Source organism: Podarcis raffonei, chromosome 8 (genome assembly GCF_027172205.1).
Source record: "Podarcis raffonei isolate rPodRaf1 chromosome 8, rPodRaf1.pri, whole genome shotgun sequence".
Classification (NCBI taxonomy): Eukaryota; Metazoa; Chordata; class Lepidosauria; order Squamata; family Lacertidae; genus Podarcis; species Podarcis raffonei.
The window spans coordinates 8,097,054-8,117,904 of NC_070609.1; the positions used below are offsets into that span (position 1 = coordinate 8,097,054).

Genomic DNA, 20,851 nt, shown 5'->3' on the forward strand with positions numbered 1-20,851 from the left:
TTAACCCACAGCGCTACCCATGGTTGTTAAGTTAGAAGGCAGGTAAACCGGGGCTAAGAGCAGAGGCTGGTGGGGTAGGGCCCCATTTTCTTTAACGGACCAGCCTCTTCTGTGAATAGCCTTGTTTTGATGCAGGCACAGTCTTAAGATTTTATCACCACTGCAAAAACAGTCATCGCCAACCTGGTGCCCTCCAAATGTTTTGGATCGCAACTCCCAGCCGTGCCAGCCACGGATGCTGGGCACTAGGTTGGCAAATGGCTGAGGCAGAACCAAAATAATCTTAGAGCGCCTTAAAGACCAGCCCATCCATCATTTTGTGGACCAGAGTCTACACCATCCGACGCACAAAGCAGATATTCTGGCAGGCGTCTTCTTGTGTTTTTAATTAGGGTCCCAAGATGATGAGGATGTTTTTATTATTATTAATCCGTTGTTCCTGCGGTGCTTTATTGTACCGCTTTATGAATGTTCCTGATTGTATTTGAAAAAACGCATGGTACTCAGGCAGGGAGAGAGAGAAATATATCACAGAAATTCTGGGTGGATGGGTTTTATTGCACATTTATAATCAAAATGAAAAAAAGGATATGATGCTAATTTAAAAAGAATGGCGTTGTGGAGCATTCTTTTACCAGTGTTTAGCTTGCAAGCCATTCTCGCTTGCCTTGGGCTGTTCAGACATTTGGGAAATATCTATAGCAAAATTAAGGTGTTTCAGCTGTGGAACAGGTCAGTCCCAAGAGCAATGGGAGGCAAGTGCTTTACCAAATATCAGATTTAGGGGACGTGGGTGGTGCTGTGGATTAAACCACAGAGCCTAGGACTTGCCGATCAGAAGGTTGGTGGTTCGAATCCCCGTGACGGGGTGAGCTCCCGTTGCTCGGTCCCAGCTCCTGCCAACCTAGCAGTTCGAAACCACGTCAAAGTGCAAGTTGATAAATAGGTACCGCTCCGGTGGGAAGGCAAACGGTGTTTCCGTGCGCTGCTCTGGTTTGCCAGAAGCGGCTTAGTCATGCTGGCCACATGACCCGGAAGCTGTAGGCCGGCTCCCTCGGCCAATAAAGTGAGATGAGTGCTGCAACCCCAGAGTCGGCCACGACTGGACCTAATGGTCAGGGGTCCCTTTACCTTTACCTTAGCCTCTTCTATTCCCGCCCATCAAACGCGGTCAATACAAAAGCTTCAAGGGTACATTTTAATTCTGCCACGAAAAAACAGCAGAATAATATATAGCTGCTGGGATCTGGTCACAAACCATCTCGCAAAGCATTCTGCTTTTACAGTGGCCAGCCAAATACTGAAAACAGCATCTACCATATGGGAAAAGAAGGAAGCGCGTATGTTTGTCTAAAGGAGATTCCGGGCCTTAAAAGATTGAATGGGCAGGGATGAGGGGCTTCTGTGGTCATATGTGGGTGAAAGAACGAGACCAGGTGGGAAGAAGCTTTGACCCTCCAGATTTTGCCAAAGTACACTCCCTTCAGCTCTGGCCATCAGCCACGCTTCCCAGGGATTATGGGAGTTGTAGTTCAGCAATGTCTGGTTCCCCACCTCTAAACTAGAGGACTTGCTTCCAGGAGCAAGGATAAATAAACAAGATATCTGAAGTATCTGAGGCATCTGGAGAAGTGTGCATGCACATGAAAGCTTATACCAAGAACAAACTTAGTTGGTCTCTAGGGTGCTACTGAACTTTTTTTTATTTTTATATGTGTCCTTTTATTTAAAATGCATCTCTGGGTTATTTGTGGGGCCTGCCTGGTGTTTTTACATGAGTAGAATGTGTGCTTTTATTTTAAATGCATCTCTGGGTTATTTGTGGGGCATAGGAATTCGTTCATTACAGTGGTACCTCAGGTTAAGTACTTAATTCGTTCCGGAGGTCCGTTCTTAACCTGAAACTGTTCTTAACCTGAAGCACCACTTTAGCTAATGGGGCCTCCTGCTGCCGCCGCGCTGCCAGAACACAATTTCTGTTCTCATCCTGAAGCAAAGTTCTTAACCTGAAGCACTATTTCTGGGTTAGCAGAGTCTGTAACCTGAAGCGTATGTAACCCGAGGTACCACTATATTTAAACAAGATATGTATTTCTTTAAGCCCCTTACCCTCTGTTTACAAGTTACCGTATTTTTCTCTCTACAAGACGCACCAGACCATAAGACGCACCTAGTTTTTGGAGGAGGAAAACAAGAAAAAAAATATTCTGAATCCCAGAAGCCAGAACAGCAAGAGGGATCGCTGTGCAGTGAAAGCAGCAATCCCTCTTGCTGTTCTGGCTTCTGGGATAGCTGTGCAGCCTGCATTCGCTCCATAAGATGCACACACATTTCCCCTTACTTTTTAGGAGGGAAAAAGTGTGTCTTATAGAGCGAAAAATATGGTAAGTGCTGGGGACATCTTCCTTCATCAACTCTGGGCTATATGCAAACACCTCTCCGAAGAAGAAAATAAGCCAAATCACCCCCAGACTGTCGCCATTTTGCAGGCGGGGTTCAGTCACATTCTGGAAATGTTGGTTTGTGCAACTGAGGTAGGTTAAAGTACTCTGTCGCAACAAAGAAGAGTTTTTGCAGTTAGGAAAGTGACAGGGAAGGCAATACAAAGCGTGGAATAGCAACTGATTGGCAGGAAGTCATATACCTCCCCACAACAGATCAGGGTGGACGTTCTTTGGCGTACAACCTCCCAGCAAACAGATCAGCAAAGAGAGAACTTGAGTATGACCTCCGAGCAAACCAGTCAGGATGCATGGTCCATAATCAGTTTCCCTGCAGGAACCTGAAGTTTGCAACCAGAATTAAGGTAAAGGTAAAGGGACCCCTGACCATTAGGTCCAGTCGTGGCCGACTCTGGGGTTGCGGCGCTCATCTCGCTTTATTGGCCGAGGGCGCTGGCGTTTGTCCGCAGACAGCTTCCGGGTCATGTGACCAGCATGACTAAGCCACTTCTGGCGAACGAGAGCAGCGCATGGAAATGCCGTTTACCTTTCCGCTGGAGCGGTACCTATTTATCTACTTGCACTTTGACGTGCTTTCGAACTGCTAGGTGGGCAGGAGCAGGGACCGAGCAACGGGAGCTCACCCCGTCGCGGGGATTCGAACCGCCGACCTTCTGATTGGCAAGTCCTAGGCCCTATGGTTTAACCCACAGTGATTATGCGCTGATAAATCAGTGCATGCATACTTTATTCCCATCACGCACAATTGCTAGACCTCTGTGGGCTATGCATCTACCACAATTTTAACTTGGAGCTGCATTGATATATATTTTTATTTTAAATAAGACAGAATTCTCCTCCGGCATTAATATTTCATGCTTAATCACCAAATAGCTGCCATTTCAACCACAGGCGGTGAAAGATTTAAGAACTTTACCCCCAATGAAATAAGCATTTACTTACCATGGAGAGAGGAGAACCAATGGCAGTTCTCTTTTTCCACCCCCAATCTCTTCCCATTTTGAGTCTCCTCCCAGCTTACTGGGGGTGGTGTCCTCAGCAATCTCTCTACCCCCCCATCCCCCCCCCCAAAAGCCTGGCTTTCTACATAAAAATGGTGCATCTACAGCAGCACAACCGGATGCCTTCCTCTGCCCCGGCTGCAACAAAACATTTCTCTCCTCTATCGGTCTCTACAGCCACAGCAGGCGCTGTGATTCTCCAACGGTTTGACTTCACCCCCAAAGGCGAACTCCTCCATTGTCTCCCAAGACAGATACCAAACAACCACAACCAACAAGTTACTGGATGCATTTGGAAACGATAATGTTCCTTTTGGAGTGAGATTGTATTTTATTTATTGCATTCACACCCCCACCTTATCCTACAAGGAGCTCTAGGTGGCGTACACGAATCTACACCTCCTCATGTAACCTCCACAACAACCCTGTGAGGTAGGCTAGATCGAGAGGCAGTGACTGGCCTAGTGAGCTTCATGGCTGAGCAGGGATTTGAACCCAAGACCCAGAGGTCCTAGTCTGACACTCTCACCACTTCACCACAGGGATGCTCAAAGCTCAGATGGCAAGCTCATAGGTATTAAAACACCCTGCGCTTGTCACCTGAGACCTTTCTCTGTGTCCCTCTTGCCCAAGAGGTTTGGAGGGTGGTAGCAAGAGAACGGGTCCTTCTCTGTGGTGGCTCCCCATTTTGCGGAATGCTCTCCCCAGAGAGGCTCACCTGGTGCCATAATTACACATCTATAAGCGCCAGGCAAAACATTTCCTCTTTACCCTGGCCTTCAGGCATTAAATAATCTATGGATTGTTAAAGGTCAGGTGGACAACTGTTATTATGATTTTTTGATTACTGTGATTTGTTTTATGTTATTATTATTATTATGCTCTGTAAAATATGTTTTTAAAGTTGCACACTGCCTTGAGGGTTTTTTTTATAATGGGCGGCATATACCGTAAATCTAATAAATAACAATAATAATAAGCAATCAATATGACAGTGCTGACTTCAACCTCTGCAATGGGAAAGGAAATCGTTGTCTTGATTCAGACCTCAGTGAAGAGAGTTGAACTGCAATTCAGTGGTTTCACACGGAGCCCTGCTTTTAAGTTTCTTTCCCCAAGTATGGCCAGTAACTGGGGGCCTGGTTTGTGAACCCCTTGTACGCTCATTTAATTCCCCATGAGTTGCCCCACACACTCTCCTCCTTAATCCCATAGATTTTTGATGCAATCGTTGCAGTTCTCCTGTTCCAGTTTTCAAAGACGACAGAGGACGAGATGGTTGGACAGTGTTCTCAAAGCTACCGGCACGAGTTTGACCAAGCTGCGGGAGGCAGGGGAAGACAGGAGTGCCTGGCGTGCTCTGGTCCATGGGGTCACGAAGAGTCGGACACGACTAAATGACTAAACAACAACAACAACAGAACTGATAGGAGACAGCATTAAAGACAGCCTTCCTAGAAGAATTTAAGACCAGGTCAATGGTCTCTCTAGTCATAGAATCATAGAATCATGGAGTTGGAAGAGACCACAAGGGCCATCGAGTCCAACCCCCTGCCAAGCAGGAAACATCATCAGAGCACTCCTGACATATGGTTGTCAAGCCTCTGCTTAAAGACCTCCAAAGAAGGAGACTCCACCACACTCCTTGGCAGCAAATTCCACTGTCGAACAGCTCTTACTGTCAGGAAGTTCTTCCTAATGTTTAGGTGGAATCTTCTTTCTTGTAGTTTGGATCCATTGCTCCGTGTCCCCTTCTCTGGAGCAGCAGAAAACAACCTTTCTCCCTCCTCTATGTGACATCCTTTTATATATTTGAACATGGCTATCATATCACCCCTTAGCCTCCTCTTCTCCAGGCTAAACATGCCCAGCTCCCTTAGCCGTTCCTCATAAGGCATCGTTTCCAGGCCTTTGACCATTTTGGTTGCCCTCTTCTGGACACGTTCCAGTTTGTCAGTGTCCTTCTTGAACTGTGGTGCCCAGAACTGGACACAGTACTCCAGGTGAGGCCTGACCAGAGCAGAATACAGTGGCACTATTACTTCCCTTGATCTAGATGCTATACTCCTATTGATGCAGCCCAGAATTGCATTGGCTTTTTTAGCTGCCGCGTCACACTGTTGGCTCATGTCAAGTTTGTGGTCAACCAAGACTCCTAGATCCTTTTCCATCATCCAGTTCTTACCGTGGCCAACCAGATGCTTCAAAGGGAAACTCGCAAGCAGGATTTGGGCACGAGAGCCCGCCCCCCCTTCTGTGGTTTCCAGCAACTGCCATTCAGAGGCATTTTTGCCTTCAGGTGTGGAGGGCAGAGCATAACTATCACAACTAGTAGCTTGATTCTCCTCCAGGAGTTTCTCTAATCTTCTTTTAAAGCCATCCAGGTTGGTGCCCATCGCTGCCTCCTTGCAGAAGTCCCATAGTTTAACCATTGGTTGGGGATGATGGGAACTGTAGTGCAAAACTGCTGGAAGACACCAGGTTGGGAAGGCTGGTTTAGAGTTTCCCTAGTCCTACAGCACAGTTATGCAGCTTTAATAGCAATGCTGGATCCCCAGGGATGTGGGTGGCGCCGTGGGTTAAACCACAGAGCCTAGGACCTGCCGATCAGAAGGTCGGCGGTTCGAATCCCCGCGACGGGGTGAGCTCCCATTGCTGGGTCCCTGCTCCTGCCAACCTAGCAGTTCAAAAGCACGTCAAGTGCAAGTAGATAAATAGGTACCACTCCGGCAGGAAGGTAAACGGCGTTTCCGTGCGCTGCTCCGGTTCGCCAGAAGCTGCTTAGTTATGCTGGCCACATGACCCGGAAGCTGTATGCCGGCTCCCTCGGCCAATAAAGCAAGATGAGCGCCGCAACCCCAGAGTTGTCTGCGACTGGACCTAATGGTCTGGGGTCCCTTTACCTTTACCTATCCCCAGGGAAACCCAGGATTTTGTGGGTCTGCAATGGGCATGGATGGCTCACGAGTACAGTGGTACCTCAGGTTAAGTACTTAATTCCTTCCGGAGGTCCGTTCTTAACCTGAAACTGTTCTTAACCTGAAGCACCACTTTAACTAATGGGACCTCCTGCTGCTGCCACGCCGCCGGAGCACGATTTCTGTTCTCACACTGAAGCAAAGTTCTTAACCTGAATCACTATTTCTGGGTTAGCGGAGTCTGTAACCTGAAGCGTATGTAACCCGAGGTACCACTGTACAGGGAATTCCTTGGCACCTCCTAGTAAACTACAGTTCCCAGAATGCTTTGGGTAAAAAGCTGATATCAAGTCCGTATAAATGTAGAATGCAGATACATCCGAAATTGTGGGCGTGTGGGATTCAACAGGTAACTTCCCAAATCCCTCGGTTCAGAAGGCCAGGGTTGTGAGGCCGGAGCTAACATTGGCTTACTGAGATTAGCAGTCTTCCGTCTCACTCCTTCTTAAGATGAACACACTGTAAATAGACTTTCAGATTTGGCAGCAGAAGCCAAGAATCCTTTGGCTGGATGGGACCAGTGTTGCCTGCAGCCCCCTTCCAACAGCAGCCAGCAGCTTATGGAACACAGAGCTCCTGGAGAGAGAGGTTCTATCACCAATAAGAGTATTTTCCCACCGGTCTTCAAAGTCTCTTCCCACCCCCCCATGCAAATCTGAAGCTTCAATTGCTTGGAGAAAGGATGGGTGCAAGAGAATCACAAGCCAGTGTGTTCAACAATGGAGTCCTTCAGAGCATGTGATCGGTTCCAAACCTGGTGGCCGTGAGTTCCACTGGCGCACCGCCTATATCTCATGATTTGCACGCACATATTGTGAGCAACGCACTGTTTGCCCAACACAAAATCCTTCACACCCTTTCTTCCTCCCCCCCCCCTCCAAATCGTCCACAGACCAAAAAGCTGCTTCATCTCCCCATTCCCGGGCGTCAACACTAACAACCCCCCAACCACTCCCCGCCGCCTTTCCCTAGCCGGCGCTCCGCACGCACACAGTCCCCAACCCCCAACCTCAGAAGAGAACCCAGGAGTCCGAGCATTGCCCTCCCCGCCCCCAAGAGTGTAACCGACCAGAAGGACCCGGGTGGACGGGCCAGAGAGGTGGGTGCCTTGAAGTTCAAGGGCTGGGCTGGAGAGGGGAGCGGCGACTCATCGGTTGCTCAAGACGAACCGCCAGGAGGTAAAAACGTCGAGGCGAGATTCCCCGGGTTTCGAAGGCGCACGGGCAACGCTCCTCTGGCATTTCTCGCAATCCCATTAATAAAACCGCAGAGAAACCGACTCGTCGGTCTCCCGATCCCTTTACAGCCATGCTGGGCTTAAAGCCCCCGCTTTCCCCTTTCAAAAAATGAAATAAATCTTCGCTCTCCGGTGGACAACACAATATATGGGGGGGGGGACCAGAAACACAGGCAGACGATACAGAAGCCCCCCCCTTCAATAACGTTGCAGAAGGACCCTTCCCCCAGGGCAGCCACGCGTTTACACCGCTGCAACTCGTCGGGTGCAGCAGGATCGCAGCCTTGATGCGCGCGCCCCGCACCCCCAAAACCACACTAGAGAAGCGGGGGAGGGATAATCGCGGCGGCTCGCCCCCTCCTCCCCATTTTAACCCTTTCACGCCGGCCAACAGCACTACGGTACGTACGGACCTTTCCTCGCGCGAAGACCCCTCCCCTCGCAAAGCCATCTCCCGTGAATGCAGCCTCGAGTCTCCTTCGCCCCCGATCCTATTGGATAGATCAACCCACCACCTCCCCCGAGCAGGATCGGACCGGATCCCCGCGCAGGGGTGTCCGGCAAATGCCCCCGCCGGGGCGGACAATGAGGCTCCCTCTTTCTCTCTCTCACCAGCTGGTCCTCCGGAGCCGCGTCGCCGCCTCCAGCCTCGCCATCGCCCTGCTTGCTCGGGGACTCGGCGGCCAGGCGTAGCGCCTGCCGGACCCGGCGCTCCTGGCGCTCGCGGAGCAGATGCAGCTCGCACAAGCCGGCCAAGGTGCCCTCCAGCCAGCCGCGGAGCCGGCTCCGCTCCGGGCTGGCGGGGAACGAGAACGCCCGGATCATCCTCCTCCGATGGAGCGCGGCGCCGGGTGCGAGTCCTGCTCCGCCAAGCGCAGCAGCGCTAAAGCGACCGCCGGGCGCGCTCGCTCCGCTGCAGCTCCGGCGCTGTCACCGCCTCATCTGCATAGCAACGCTCATTGGCCGGACTGCCGGGGCTGATTTGCATGCGCAGCCCTCCATTGGGCGGCCCCGGGTTCCGTGGCCGAACCTCCCATTCAAACAATTGGACCCTCGCTCACCCTGCTGGGCTTTTTTGCATAATATCCTTTCCGAAGAAGCCATTGGCTCGCCGGGCTCCGCTTTATTTTACAAAGCCACGCCCCTCCTGCCCGGTCTCTTCTTGGGACCCCATGGTTGAGTTTCGCTAGCCTGGCCGCGCCCAGTTAGAAACCCCGGCCTACCTGATGGCCACGCCCTGAAGCCGAGCCATTGGCTGTTCTCCCTTGGTTTCTGCACTTTGGCCCCGCCTTCGAGCCAAGCCATTGGCCGGCGGGCAGAAGGCGATCTGCATAGCCGCGCCCCGGAGCCGAGCCATTGACTCACCTGCGGTGCCTTATCTGCATGGTAAACCCCGCCCCAGGAATGTTTCAGCCACCCGCCATTGGTTCGCCCAACCCACCTTATCTGCATAACCACGCCCTTCCACTCGCTCCATTGGCTCGCTGGTCTTAAATTAGCTACGCAGCCACGCCCACGGTTCAAGCCATTGACATTCTAGAGCTCTCTCGCTGGAAATGTGGTCAGTCATTGACACTAATTCTGTTTCAGAGCTTCTATGAACTCATCTGTCGTCCCCAAATTCCTTTTCCTTTCCCTTCTTCATTCCAACTCCCTGTTGCCGGAGTGTTACATTTGTTCATATGGGTAACCCCGCCCCCTATATTAATATTGCTTTGCAATTAATAGGCAGGATCTCCGTTCTGACCATGTCCCGCCTCCTCATTCATAAAATAGTAACCTGTGCGCTTTGAACTCTGCTTTGCACTCCCGCCCATCTAGCAGTACCCCCCGCCCTACCCACCATGAATGGAGGAAGTGCTGGGAAGCCCAGATTCGTTTTCCTCTAGGGCTTTCGCACCGCCAACTTTCCTCGCCCATCGGCCTCAGTCCATTTTCCTCCCAAGGTCTGCAAAAGTGCAATTCTGCATCGAGTGTAAGAGGAGTTGGTGAGACGCCGAACGCCCCTGGGGTGGGTGGGGGAGTGACTGTTGGGATGATTTCTCTTAATCCCTTAAAAAGACGACGGGCGAACACGTAGGGAACGCACAGCTTAGCAGGAGGCTAGCATCAAACACACACAGACACATCCCTCTCTCCAGAAAAAATAAAGAATTGCAGAGTTGGAAGGAACCTCACGGGTCATCTAGTCCATGGGTAGGCAAACTAAAGCCCCGGGGCCGGATCCGGCCCAATCGCCTTCTAAATCCGGACTGTCCGGGAATCAGCGTGTTTTTACATGAGCAGAATGTGTCCTTTTATTTTAAATCCGGACTGTCCGGGAATCATCGTGTTTTTACATGAGTAGAATGTGTCCTTTTATTTTAAATGCATCTCTGGGTTATTTGTGGGGCATAGGAATTCGTTCATTACAGTGGTACCTCAGGTTAAGTACTTAATTCGTTCCGGAGGTCCGTTCTTAACCTGAAACTGTTCTTAACCTGAAGCAACACTTTAGTTAATGGGGCCTCCTGCTGCTGCTGCTGCACCGCCGCCATGCGATTTCTGTTTTCATCCTGAAGCAAAGTTCTTAACCTGAAGCACTATTTCTGGCTTAGCGGAGTCTGTAACCTGAAGCGTATGTAACCTGAGGTACCACTGTATTTTTTTCAAAATATAGTCCGGCCCACCAAAAGGTCTGACGAACAGTGGACCGGCCCCCTGCTGAAAAAGTTTGCTGACCCCTGATCTAGTCCAACCCCCTGTATTGCAATCCTTAGGGAGCAAAGCAAGGACAGAACTGCCCTGAGGGCCTGATGGGAAGAGCGGGAGGGCCGCACCAGCCCTTTGGCCTGTGGTTCTCTGCCTCTGGCCTGGTATCCCTCTTACCTGGGTGAGAGAGGAGTTTCCCCAGCTTCCCATCCTATACGGAGGAGATGTCACACACAAATCTCTCCTAATCCTCCTAAGAGTGTTTTTCTGGGGGGTGCTGAATTGTAGTCCAAAACATCTAGAGGGCATCTCATTGGCAAGTGCTGGCATATACCGCCCCATTTCCACAATCCTGGCTCAAAGGAGGAGATGGTAAACCAGGAATAAGATTTTTATTTTTCCCCCTCCCCTATTCTGCATATTGTGCCAACTTTCAAGAGGAAGCTGAGTCTCGCAGTTCAGATAGGCAGTTCAAAAATAAAATATATATATACAGTGGTACCTTGGGTTAAGTACTTAATTCGTTCCAGAGGTCTGTTCTTAACCTGAAACTGTTCTTAACCTGAAGCACCACTTTAGCTAATGGGGCCTCCTGCTGCTGCTGGGCCGCCGGAGCACGATTTCTGTTCTCATCCTGAAGCAAAGTTCTTAACCCGAGGTACTATTTCTGGGTTAGCGGAGTCTGTAACCTGAAGTGTATGTAACCCGAGGTACCACTGTATTAATAATTCAGGATAATTTGCCCAGTGGATGAAGTGCAGAATGGTACTCGGTCACAACTTGCCCTGCTTTGTGTCAGTCTTGCTCATGCAGTTTTGAACACTACACCTTTCGCTGGACACAGAGGAAATTGCGTTGGTATCAAGGCCTGGGTGAGCTCCCGTTGCTCGGTCCCAGCTCCTGCCAACCTAGCAGTTCGAAAGCACGTCAAAGTGCAAGTAGATAAATAGGTACTGCTCCGGTGGGAAGGTAAACGGCGTTTCCGTGCGCTGCTCTGGTTCACCAGAAGTGGCTTAGTCATGCTAGCCACATGACCCAGAAGCTGTACGCCGGCTCCCTTGGCCAGTAAAGTGAGATGAGCACCGCAACTCCAAAGTCGGCCGCGCCTGGACCTAACGGTCTGTGGTCCCTTTATCTTTACAAGGCCTGTTCTTAGCAAACAGACCCTTTTGAAAGGTTGGCTGCCAGATCTGTAGTGAACCTGTGTGAGCCTTGGACATCGTACACCCCCAGCCCGCTGTTTTGGTGGGCCTGGTCTTCACCATTCTTGTTGACCAATAATAATAATAATAATAATAATAATAATAATAATAATAATAATAATTTATTATTTATACCCCGCCCATCTGGCTGGGCCTCCCCAGCCACTCTGGGCGGCTTCCATAAAAACCAAAAATACAGTAAAATATCACACGTTAAAAACTTTCCTGAACAGGGTTGCCTTAAGATGTCTTCTGAATGTCAGGTAGTTGTTTATCGCTTTGACATCTGCTGGAAGGGCGTTCCACAGGGCGGGCGCCACTACCGAGAAGGCCCTCTGCCTGGTTCCCCGGAGCTTTGCTTCTCGCAATGAGGGAACTGCCAGAAGGCCCTCGGCGCTGGACCTCAGCGTCCGGGCAGAATGATGGGGGTGGAGACGCTCCTTCAGGTATACTGGACCGAGGCCGTTTAGGGCTTTAAAGGTCAGCACCAACACTTTGAATTGTGCTCGGAAACGTAGTCCTAGCCATCCGAGGATGGTCCTAAAAATACGCAGGGCGCAGTGGCGATGGCTCAAACGTCGGGGAGAAAGGGGCTGGCAGATGTGACAGTGACGGGGGAAAAGGAGCGCAACAATGGTTTATAAATGGTTGTGATAATAATAGTGCGAGGATGGTAGCCATGGTGATGGGGACGGTGGTAGCCATGACAATGGGAGGGGGTGGGGGTGGGAGCTGGCAACAGGGGCAGTGAAAAATAGCAGAGTCGGCTGTGGCGAATTAAAAAAACACATGCACATAAAATAATCCTGCGGTAGCTGCAAGGCCAGGAGTGGCTCCTCGTGAGCTGTGGTGAAAGGGGGGGAAATGCACTCCCCTTTTCCACCACGTCATAGTGAGCAGGTCTTGCTCTCAGTGGGCTGGGAAGTAATTCCTGGGCTTTGCTTTTGCTAATTTTATCAGCTGCAGGGTGAAGCTTTACTGGCAGGGGGAAACGTGGCCCAGCAAAGGTGAAGGAGCTTCAAAGAGCTGAATAATAATAATAATAATAATATTAATAAATTATTATTACTAGTCGTAATAGTATTAGTATTATTAGTATTTATACCCCGCCCATCTGGCTGGGTTTCCCCAGCCACTCTGGGTGGCTCCCAACAGAATATTAAAAACACAATAACACATCAAACATTAAAAGCTTCCCTACACAGGGCTGCCTTCAGATGTCTTATGAAAGTCAGATACGGTGGTACCTCGGGTTAAGTACCGTATTTTTCGCTCTATAAGACGCACCTAGTTTTTGGAGGAGGAAAACAAGATAAAAATTATTCTGAATCTCAGAAGCCAAAACAACAAGAGGGATCGCTGCGCAGCGAAAGCAGCGATCCCTCTTGCTGTTCTGGCTTCTGGGATAGCTGCGCAGCCTGCGTTCGCTCCATAAGAGGCACACACATTTCCCCTTACTTTTTAGGAGGGAAAAAGTGAGTCTTATACAGCAAAAAATACGGTACTTAATTCATTCCGGAGGTCCATTCTTAACCTGAAGCTGTTCTTAACCTGAAGCACCACTTTAGCTAATGGGGCCTCCTGCTTCCACTGCGCCCCCAGAGCACAATTTCTGTTCTCATCCTGAAGCAAAGTTCTTAACCCAAGGTAATATTTCTGGGTTAGCGGAGGCTGTAACCTGAAGCGGAGCGTATGTAACCTGAGGTACCACTGTAGTTGTTTATTTCCTTGACATCTGGTGAGAGGGCGTTCCACAGGGCGGGCGCCACCACCGAGAAGGCCCTCTGCCTGGTTCCCTGTAACCTCATTTCTCGCAGTGAGGGAACCGCCAGAAGGCCCTCGGCGCTGGACTTCAGTGTCTGGGCAGAACGATGGGGGTGGAGACGCTCCTTCAGGTAAATCGGGCATTGGCCACACAAGCCACACATCAGTTCTCGATGGGCTTCTTTCTTTAAAACCTCAAGAATCATGGAATTGTAGACTTGGGAAAAAAACCCCATTTAGTCCAACCCCCTACAATGCAATGGGTGGTTACTGCCACATGCTCTGTGTGCCACCCTTGAAGGAAACCTACAAGTTTTAACCTTTGAAGCAAACCTACAAGCAAACCTACAAGTTTTAACTGCATGAAATGTGGGGCAACTTTGCACACACATTGTGAACCTGCAGCATCGTTTTCATTTTTTCTTTTCTTCGTAAGCCGCCACTTTGCAGTTTTATCATGATCGGGTGGAGTTTACAGGTTGCAATATGAACAAACAAAAATAAATCCACAAATATTTCCATGTGGTTAAATGAAATGATATACTGTATTTGGAATAAAACATGGGTAGACATGTAGACACGGTATTTATCAAAATATTTAGGTCGTAAAATTGGTACGCCGCTTGATTGTAAAAAAATAATATTGGGGGAAGTCTCAAAGTGGTTTACGAGGATACAATTAGTAATTTAAAAACAAATATACATAATAAAAGCAGAGTAAAAAGCAGAGACATCACCTTGCCGACAAAGGTCCATATAGTTAAAGCCATGGTTTTCCCAGTAGTGATGTATGGAAGTGAGAGCTGGACCATAAAGAAGGCTGATCGCCGAAGAATGGATGCTTTTGAATTATGGTGCTGGAGGAGACTCTTGAGAGTCCTATGGACTGCAAGAAGATCAAACCTCTCCATTCTGAAGGAAATCAGCCCTGAGTGCTCACTGGAAGGACAGATCATGAAGCTGAGGCTCCAATACTTAGTCCACCTCAGGAGAAGAGAAGACTCCCTGGAAAAGACCCTGATGTTGGGAAAGATGGAGGGCAGAAGGAGAAGGGGATGACAGAGGACGAGATGGTTAGATAGTGTTCTTGCAGCTACCAGCATGAGTTTGACCAAACTGTGGGAGGCAGTGGAAGACAGGAGTGCCTGGTGTGCTCTGGTCCATGGCATCACTGTTAAGTTGTGGGTGAACATATCAGACGACACAGCAATTCTTCAAACAGCTCTTGTTTATTCATAGGCCGGAACAGAACTGAATTGAAGGGTTCAGCCAGCCTGCTTATATAGCGCTCCAGTACAACGCAACTGTAACAATTTTCTGTAACTATCCAATCACTGAACGTCACTTTCTTTTTTTTCTTTTTTAAATAGATATTTATTGAGATTTTACAAAACAAACAGAAAATTCATCACTTCAAAACGTATCATTTCCATACATAAAGTTCATATAAAAAAGTGATACAACAGAAAAACAAAAATATATAGCAAAAAAGAAAAAAGATAAAAGGAAAAGAGAAAGAAAATATAGAAAACCCTTTTTCTTAAGTTTGTAAGATTCCATAGCCCTCTGTCTTGACCTCCTCACGTCCCCCTTTTTTGTGTTCCTCTTTATTCCAATCCAATTCAGCAAATTCAAAACCTTATTTAAGCCATACTTAATTTTATATTCTTCTAATTATTATGTCCCAATTTTCCATTATTTATGATCCATACCTCATCTTATATACTATGACATAATAGTGTTCTGTTCATAAACCCCTGTCCTTTTAAACATTCTTCTTTTAATTCACATTTAACCAAGTCACACCAACCCTGTTACCTTCACTTCCCACATCATATTAACACTCAGAGATTTTGCAATATTTTTGTAAATAGTCCTTAAACTTTTTCCAGTCCTGTTCAATCAGATCTTCTCCCTGGTCACGGATTCTGCCAGTCATTTCAGCCATCTCCATGTAGTCGATTACTTGCGTCTGCCAGTCCTCCACGGTGGGTAGATCTTGTGTCTTCCAAAACTTAGCAAGCAGTATTCTTGCTGCTGTTGTTGCATACATAAAAAATGTTCTATCTTTCTTTGGCACCCTTTGGCCAACTATGCCCAAAAGAAAGGCCTCTGGTTTCTTAGGAAAGGTACTTTTAAATACCTTCTTGAGTTCATTATATATCATTTCCCAGTAAGCCTTAACCCTTGGGCATGTCCACCAAAGGTGAAAGAAAGTTCCCTCAGCTTCTTTACATTTCCAACACTTATTGTCAGGCAGGTGATAAATTTTTGCAAGCTTGACTGGGGTCATGTACCACCTATAAATCATTTTCATAATATTCTCCTTTAAGGCAATACATGCCATAAACTTCATGCCGGTGGTCCACAACTGCTCCCAGTCAGCGAACATAATGTTATGACCTATATCCTGCGCCCATTTAATCATTGCTGATTTGACCGTTTCATCCTGGGTGTTCCATTTCAGCAGCAAGTTATACATCTTTGACAGAATCTTAGTTTTTGGTTCTAACAGTTCTGTTTCCAATTTTGATTTCTCCACCTGGAAGCCAATTTTTTTGTCCAAATTATAGGCCTCTCTTATTTGATAATAATGAAGCCAATCTCGCACTTTGTCTTTTAATTTTTCAAAACTCTGCAGTTTCAAACTGTCACCTTCTTGTTCCAAAATTTCCCAATATTTTGGCCATTTGGCCTCCATACTGAGCTTTTTCTGAGCCTTAGCTTCCATAGGTGACAACCACCTTGGGGTTTTGCTTTCCAGCAAATCTTTATATCTTGTCCAGATGTTAAACAGAGATTTCCTAACAATATGGTTTTTAAATGCCTTATGAGCTTTAACCTTGTCATACCACAGATATGCATGCCACCCAAAAACATTGTTAAAACCTTCTAAATCCAAAATGTCCGTGTTCTCAAGAAGCAGCCAGTCTTTTAACCAGCAGAATGCTGCTGATTCATAATACAATTTGAGGTCTGGCAGGGCAAATCCACCTCTTTCTTTTACATCAGTTAAAATTTTAAACTTTATTCTGGGTTTCTTGCCCTGCCAGAGAAATCTAGAGATATCTCTCTGCCACTTCTTGAAACAGTCCATCTTGTCCAAAATTTGCAAAGATTGGAACAAAAATAACATTTTTGGCAATACATTCATCTTTATAGCTGCAATTCGGCCCAGCAAGGAAAGCTTCAAGTTAGACCAGATTTCTAAGTCCTTTTTAACTTCTGACCAACATTTCTCATAGTTCTCTTTAAATAAGTTCAAATTTTTCGCAGTCATATTAATCCCTAGGTATTTCACTTTCTTAACCACAGTTAAACCTGTTTCATTCTGAAACCTATCCTTTTCCAATGGAGTTAAATTCTTCTCTAATACTTTAGTTTTTAACTTGTTTAATCTAAATCCAGCCACATGACCAAATTCTTTAATCAATTCCAAAGCTCTTTTCATACTAGATTCCGGCTCCTGTAAAGTTAAAACCAAATCATCTGCAAAAGCTTTCAATTTATATTGTTTGGCTCCGACCTGTATTCCTTTAATAGACCGGTCCCCCCTAATCATGTTCAACAGCACCTCCAGGACCGAGATAAATAATAACGTCACTTTCAATCCCTTATTTGCATATGTGGACCTGAGTGAAAACTATCAACAGCATCCCCCTGCTGGCCCAGGGTGAGAACTTCAGTACATAACAGTCACAAAGAGTCGGACATGACTAAACAACAACATACATAATAAAATTACACATCTGGGTAGGCTTGCCTAAAGTTTTTAGCATGGACCAGAAATAATACAGCAAAGGCCAATATAAATGGGCAAGGAGTTTTAGAGAATTGTGCTGCCACAATGAAGGACTGACTCTTTGCAAGTTTAATTATCTAATTAAACTGCAAAAGTGACAGTCCTGCAGACCTGGTGAATTTTTGCATGCAGCCTAGACCTCAACAGTGCCCTTGAACGCATGCAGAGTGCATTTCTCCCACCGTTACATATCTTCTGCCCCACACCAGGGACCGGGGATGGTTTTAAATCTGCAGCAGTTTCTGCAGTAACTCTGAGTGACACTGGTGGGTTTGTTGGAATCCCGCAAGCAATATCTTTCTGAAACAGCTCAGCGGCTTAAGGGGTGCAGAGCCACAATCAGATTTTTTAAACAGATGCACACAGTGCCAGTAAAAAGCACACAGGTTTTTCCCCCCGAAGCCTTGCAAATGTTATTATCTGTGCTCCACCGTTGCTATAGCCACACAAGTCGCAGCAACTCACGCTACTCCAGAGTAGCCACATTGCCATCTATGGAATTGTTCCAGGAGAGCTTGGCAGATCACAGGCAGCCACAGAATGCTCAAGGGCTGGATCATTCGTGAAATATACTCGGAGTCGAGAGTGGATTTCATGCTCTTTATTCAGCTCATAGTGGTGAGGAGGAATGGAAGTTCCCCCAGAATGTCTGCTTTATATACATTATTTACACAATGGGCCCCACGTGATTGGCTAATTCCAGGATTCTCCTGTAGGCCAATCAGGTCGCGGATTCACTTCCACCTGGAGCTGGATTGGGTGGCTCCTATGGACCAATCAGACTGCTGCATTCTGGACCCTATTGTTCTAGGACCAATCAGACTGCTGCATTTTGGATCCTATTCAACTCACTACATAACAATTCACTTCGACACAGCCTCCGCCAACCAGCTGTTTGGGACTGCAACTCCCATCAGCCCCTGTGTGGTAGCCGAGGCTCATGGGAGTTGTAGTCCAAACCAGCTGGAGGAGACCAGCTTAGCTAAGCCTAGCTTAACGTCTTCTCTCTCACGCTCTGTGTATGTGTGTTTGTGACGCTGTTATGTGTTTCTGGTGCTCTTTTTGACAAAGTCACTTATTTAAGATTTATATTCATTTGTGCGATTTTAGTTGCCCCTGTTTTCATTTATGCCTTGGGTTCTGCACTGGGGAAAAGGCATGGTTTAAATAAAATACCGCTTGCACATTTAAAAAGCTAAGCAGGGTCTGCTTTGGTTTCAAATTGGATGGGAGACTGTGTTTTGAAATCACTGCATTGCAAGGGGTTGGACTCGATGACCCTGCAGGATCCCTTCCAACTCACGTTCCTGTGATTCTATGAAAACAATTACAAAATGGAGGCTCAAATTCTAGGATTTTGTTGTTGTTGTTTAGTCATGTCCAACTCTTTGTGACCCCCTGGACCAGAGCACGCCAGGCACTCCTGTCTTCCACTGCCTCCCGCAGTTTGGTCAAACTCATGATGGTAGCTTCGAGAACACTGCCCCACCATCTCGTCCTCTGTTGTCCCCTTCTCCTTGTGCCCTCCATCTTTCCCAATATCAGGGTCTTTTCCAGGGAGTCTTCTCTTCTCATGAGGTGGCCAAAGTATTGGAGCCTCAGCTGCAGGATCTGTCCTTCCCGTGATCACTCAGGGCTGATTTCCTTCAGAATGGATCGGTTTGATCTTCTTGCAGTCCATGGGACTCTCAAGAGTCTCCTCCAGCACCAGAATTCAAAAGCATCCATTCTTCGGCGATCAGCCTTCTTTATGGTCCAGCTCTCACTTCCATACATCACTACTGGGAAAAACATGGCTTTAACTATACGGACCTTTGTAGACTTTCCTTCAAACTGCTGTAGGAGCCAAGAAGGCGCCTTTTTCATTTCAAAACAGAATTGGAGGACTGCAGAGAACAGCAAAATGCAGGGGTGCTCAGCACCTCCCTCCCTGGTGCACCCCCCTAAAAAGCCCCGAACTTGTGAGGTAGTGGTTTGGGATGTGGAGAGCTACGTATTTGCTGGGTTAACCACTCTCAGTTTTGCTCAACTCTGCTAATTGTTAATTCAAACAGTAGCTGAGGCAGATTCCTCCCCTCTCCCTTGCTCTTACCGTGCCAACTGCTGCAGCCAGCTGATGGATGCCCCGCAAAAGGGCCATGATTAACTGCCAGGGACTCAATAACAGATACACCCACGTCCCTGTGCCACCCGTTCCCTAGAGTCCCTTGCCCTGCCAAGTTGGGAAAGTTTAGTGGCCAGAGAATGGCAAAGAGTTGGGAGCCAAGATTTCTTGGGGGTGTCTCAAGATTAGGACACTAGTAATGTTATCAAAAGGGATGCGGGTGGCACTGTGGTCTAAACCACAGAGCCTAGGACTTGCCGATCAGAAGGTCGGCGGTTCGAATCCCCGTGACGGGGTGAGCTCCCGTTGCTCGCTCCCTGCTCCTGCCAACCTAGCAGTTCGAAAGCACGTCAAAGTGCAAGTAGATAAATAGGTACCGCTCCAGCGGGAAGGTAAACGGCGTTTCTGTGCGCTGCTCTGGTTTGCCAGAAGCGGCTTAGGCATGCTGGCCACATGACCCGGAAGCTGTACGCCGGCTCCCTCGGCCAATAAAGCGAGATGAGCGCCGCAATCCCAGAGTCGGCCACAACTGGACCTAATGGTCAGGGGTCCCTTTTACCTTTACCTTTAATATTATCAATGCTGAAGAGAGCTTCCCTTTAATGAAACTCACTGGGTGACCCTGGACCAGGCACCAGCTCTCAGCCTAGCCTGCTTTGCAGGGTCATTTTGAGGATAAAACAGGAAAACAATGCATGCCTCATTGAGCTCCTTGGAAGAAAGGCGGACTGTAAGTAGAAATATAATATGAAGTATAAAACAACAAAAACTAGTACTAGCTGCCTCTAAAGCCTTGGATAAACAGGAGGGTCTTAACCAGGGATAGGCAACCTAAGGCCCATGGGCCAGATCCGGCCCAATCGCCTTCTCAAACCAGCCCGCGGACGGTCCAGGAATCAGTGTGTTTTTACATGAGTAGAATGTGTCCTTTTATTTAAAATGCACCTCTGGGTTATTTGTGGGGCATAGGAGAACCAAGGTACCACTGTATACACGAACACAGCTTCTCAGGAGCATCAGGTCCTACTGGTCAATGCCAGTGTCTGGATTTAATGCAGTCTAAGGTTATTTTTTTCATCTTCTTTTTCAAGATAAAAATTAGTTGAGCCCCAAAATCCGTTGTAATTATTGACAATGCATCCTTCTTCTCTTGCTAGTTTTACTAGTTGTATTATTATTATTATTACTACTACCACTTCTACTAGAATCATAGAATCATAGAATCATAGAGTTGGAATAGACCACAAGGGCCATCGAGTCCAACCCCCTGCCAAGCAGGAAACACCATCAGAGCACTCCTGGCATATGGTTGTCAAGCCTCTGCTTAAAGACCTCCAAAGCAGGAGACTCCACCACACTCCTTGGCAGCAAATTCCACTGTCGAACAGCTCTTACTGTCAGGAAGTTCTTCCTAATGTTTAGGTGGAATCTTCTTTCTTGTAGTTTGGATCCATTGCTCCATGTACTACTACTACAGTGGACTCTCGGGTTGTGAACGTGATCCGTGCAGAAGGCATGTTCGCGACCCGCACGTCTGCACACGTGCAGGTTGTGATTCAGCGCTTCTGCGCATGCGCAAAATGCGATTTAGCACTTCTGCGCATGCACAA

At 47.7% G+C, this 20,851-nt stretch overlaps 1 protein-coding gene across 1 annotated transcript in view; it reads right to left on the reverse strand.

The window, feature by feature from the left end:
* The window catches only part of DACT3 (dishevelled binding antagonist of beta catenin 3), a 42,488-nt gene extending 33,854 nt beyond the window's left edge, over positions 1-8,634 (reverse strand). Inside the window, exon 1 of the mRNA XM_053401885.1 lies at positions 8,291-8,634. Within this exon, the coding sequence (XP_053257860.1) occupies positions 8,291-8,503 (213 nt within the window). The 5' untranslated portion in view covers positions 8,504-8,634. The remainder of the gene's footprint in view (positions 1-8,290) is intronic.
* Positions 8,635-20,851: the final 12,217 nt, after the last annotated feature.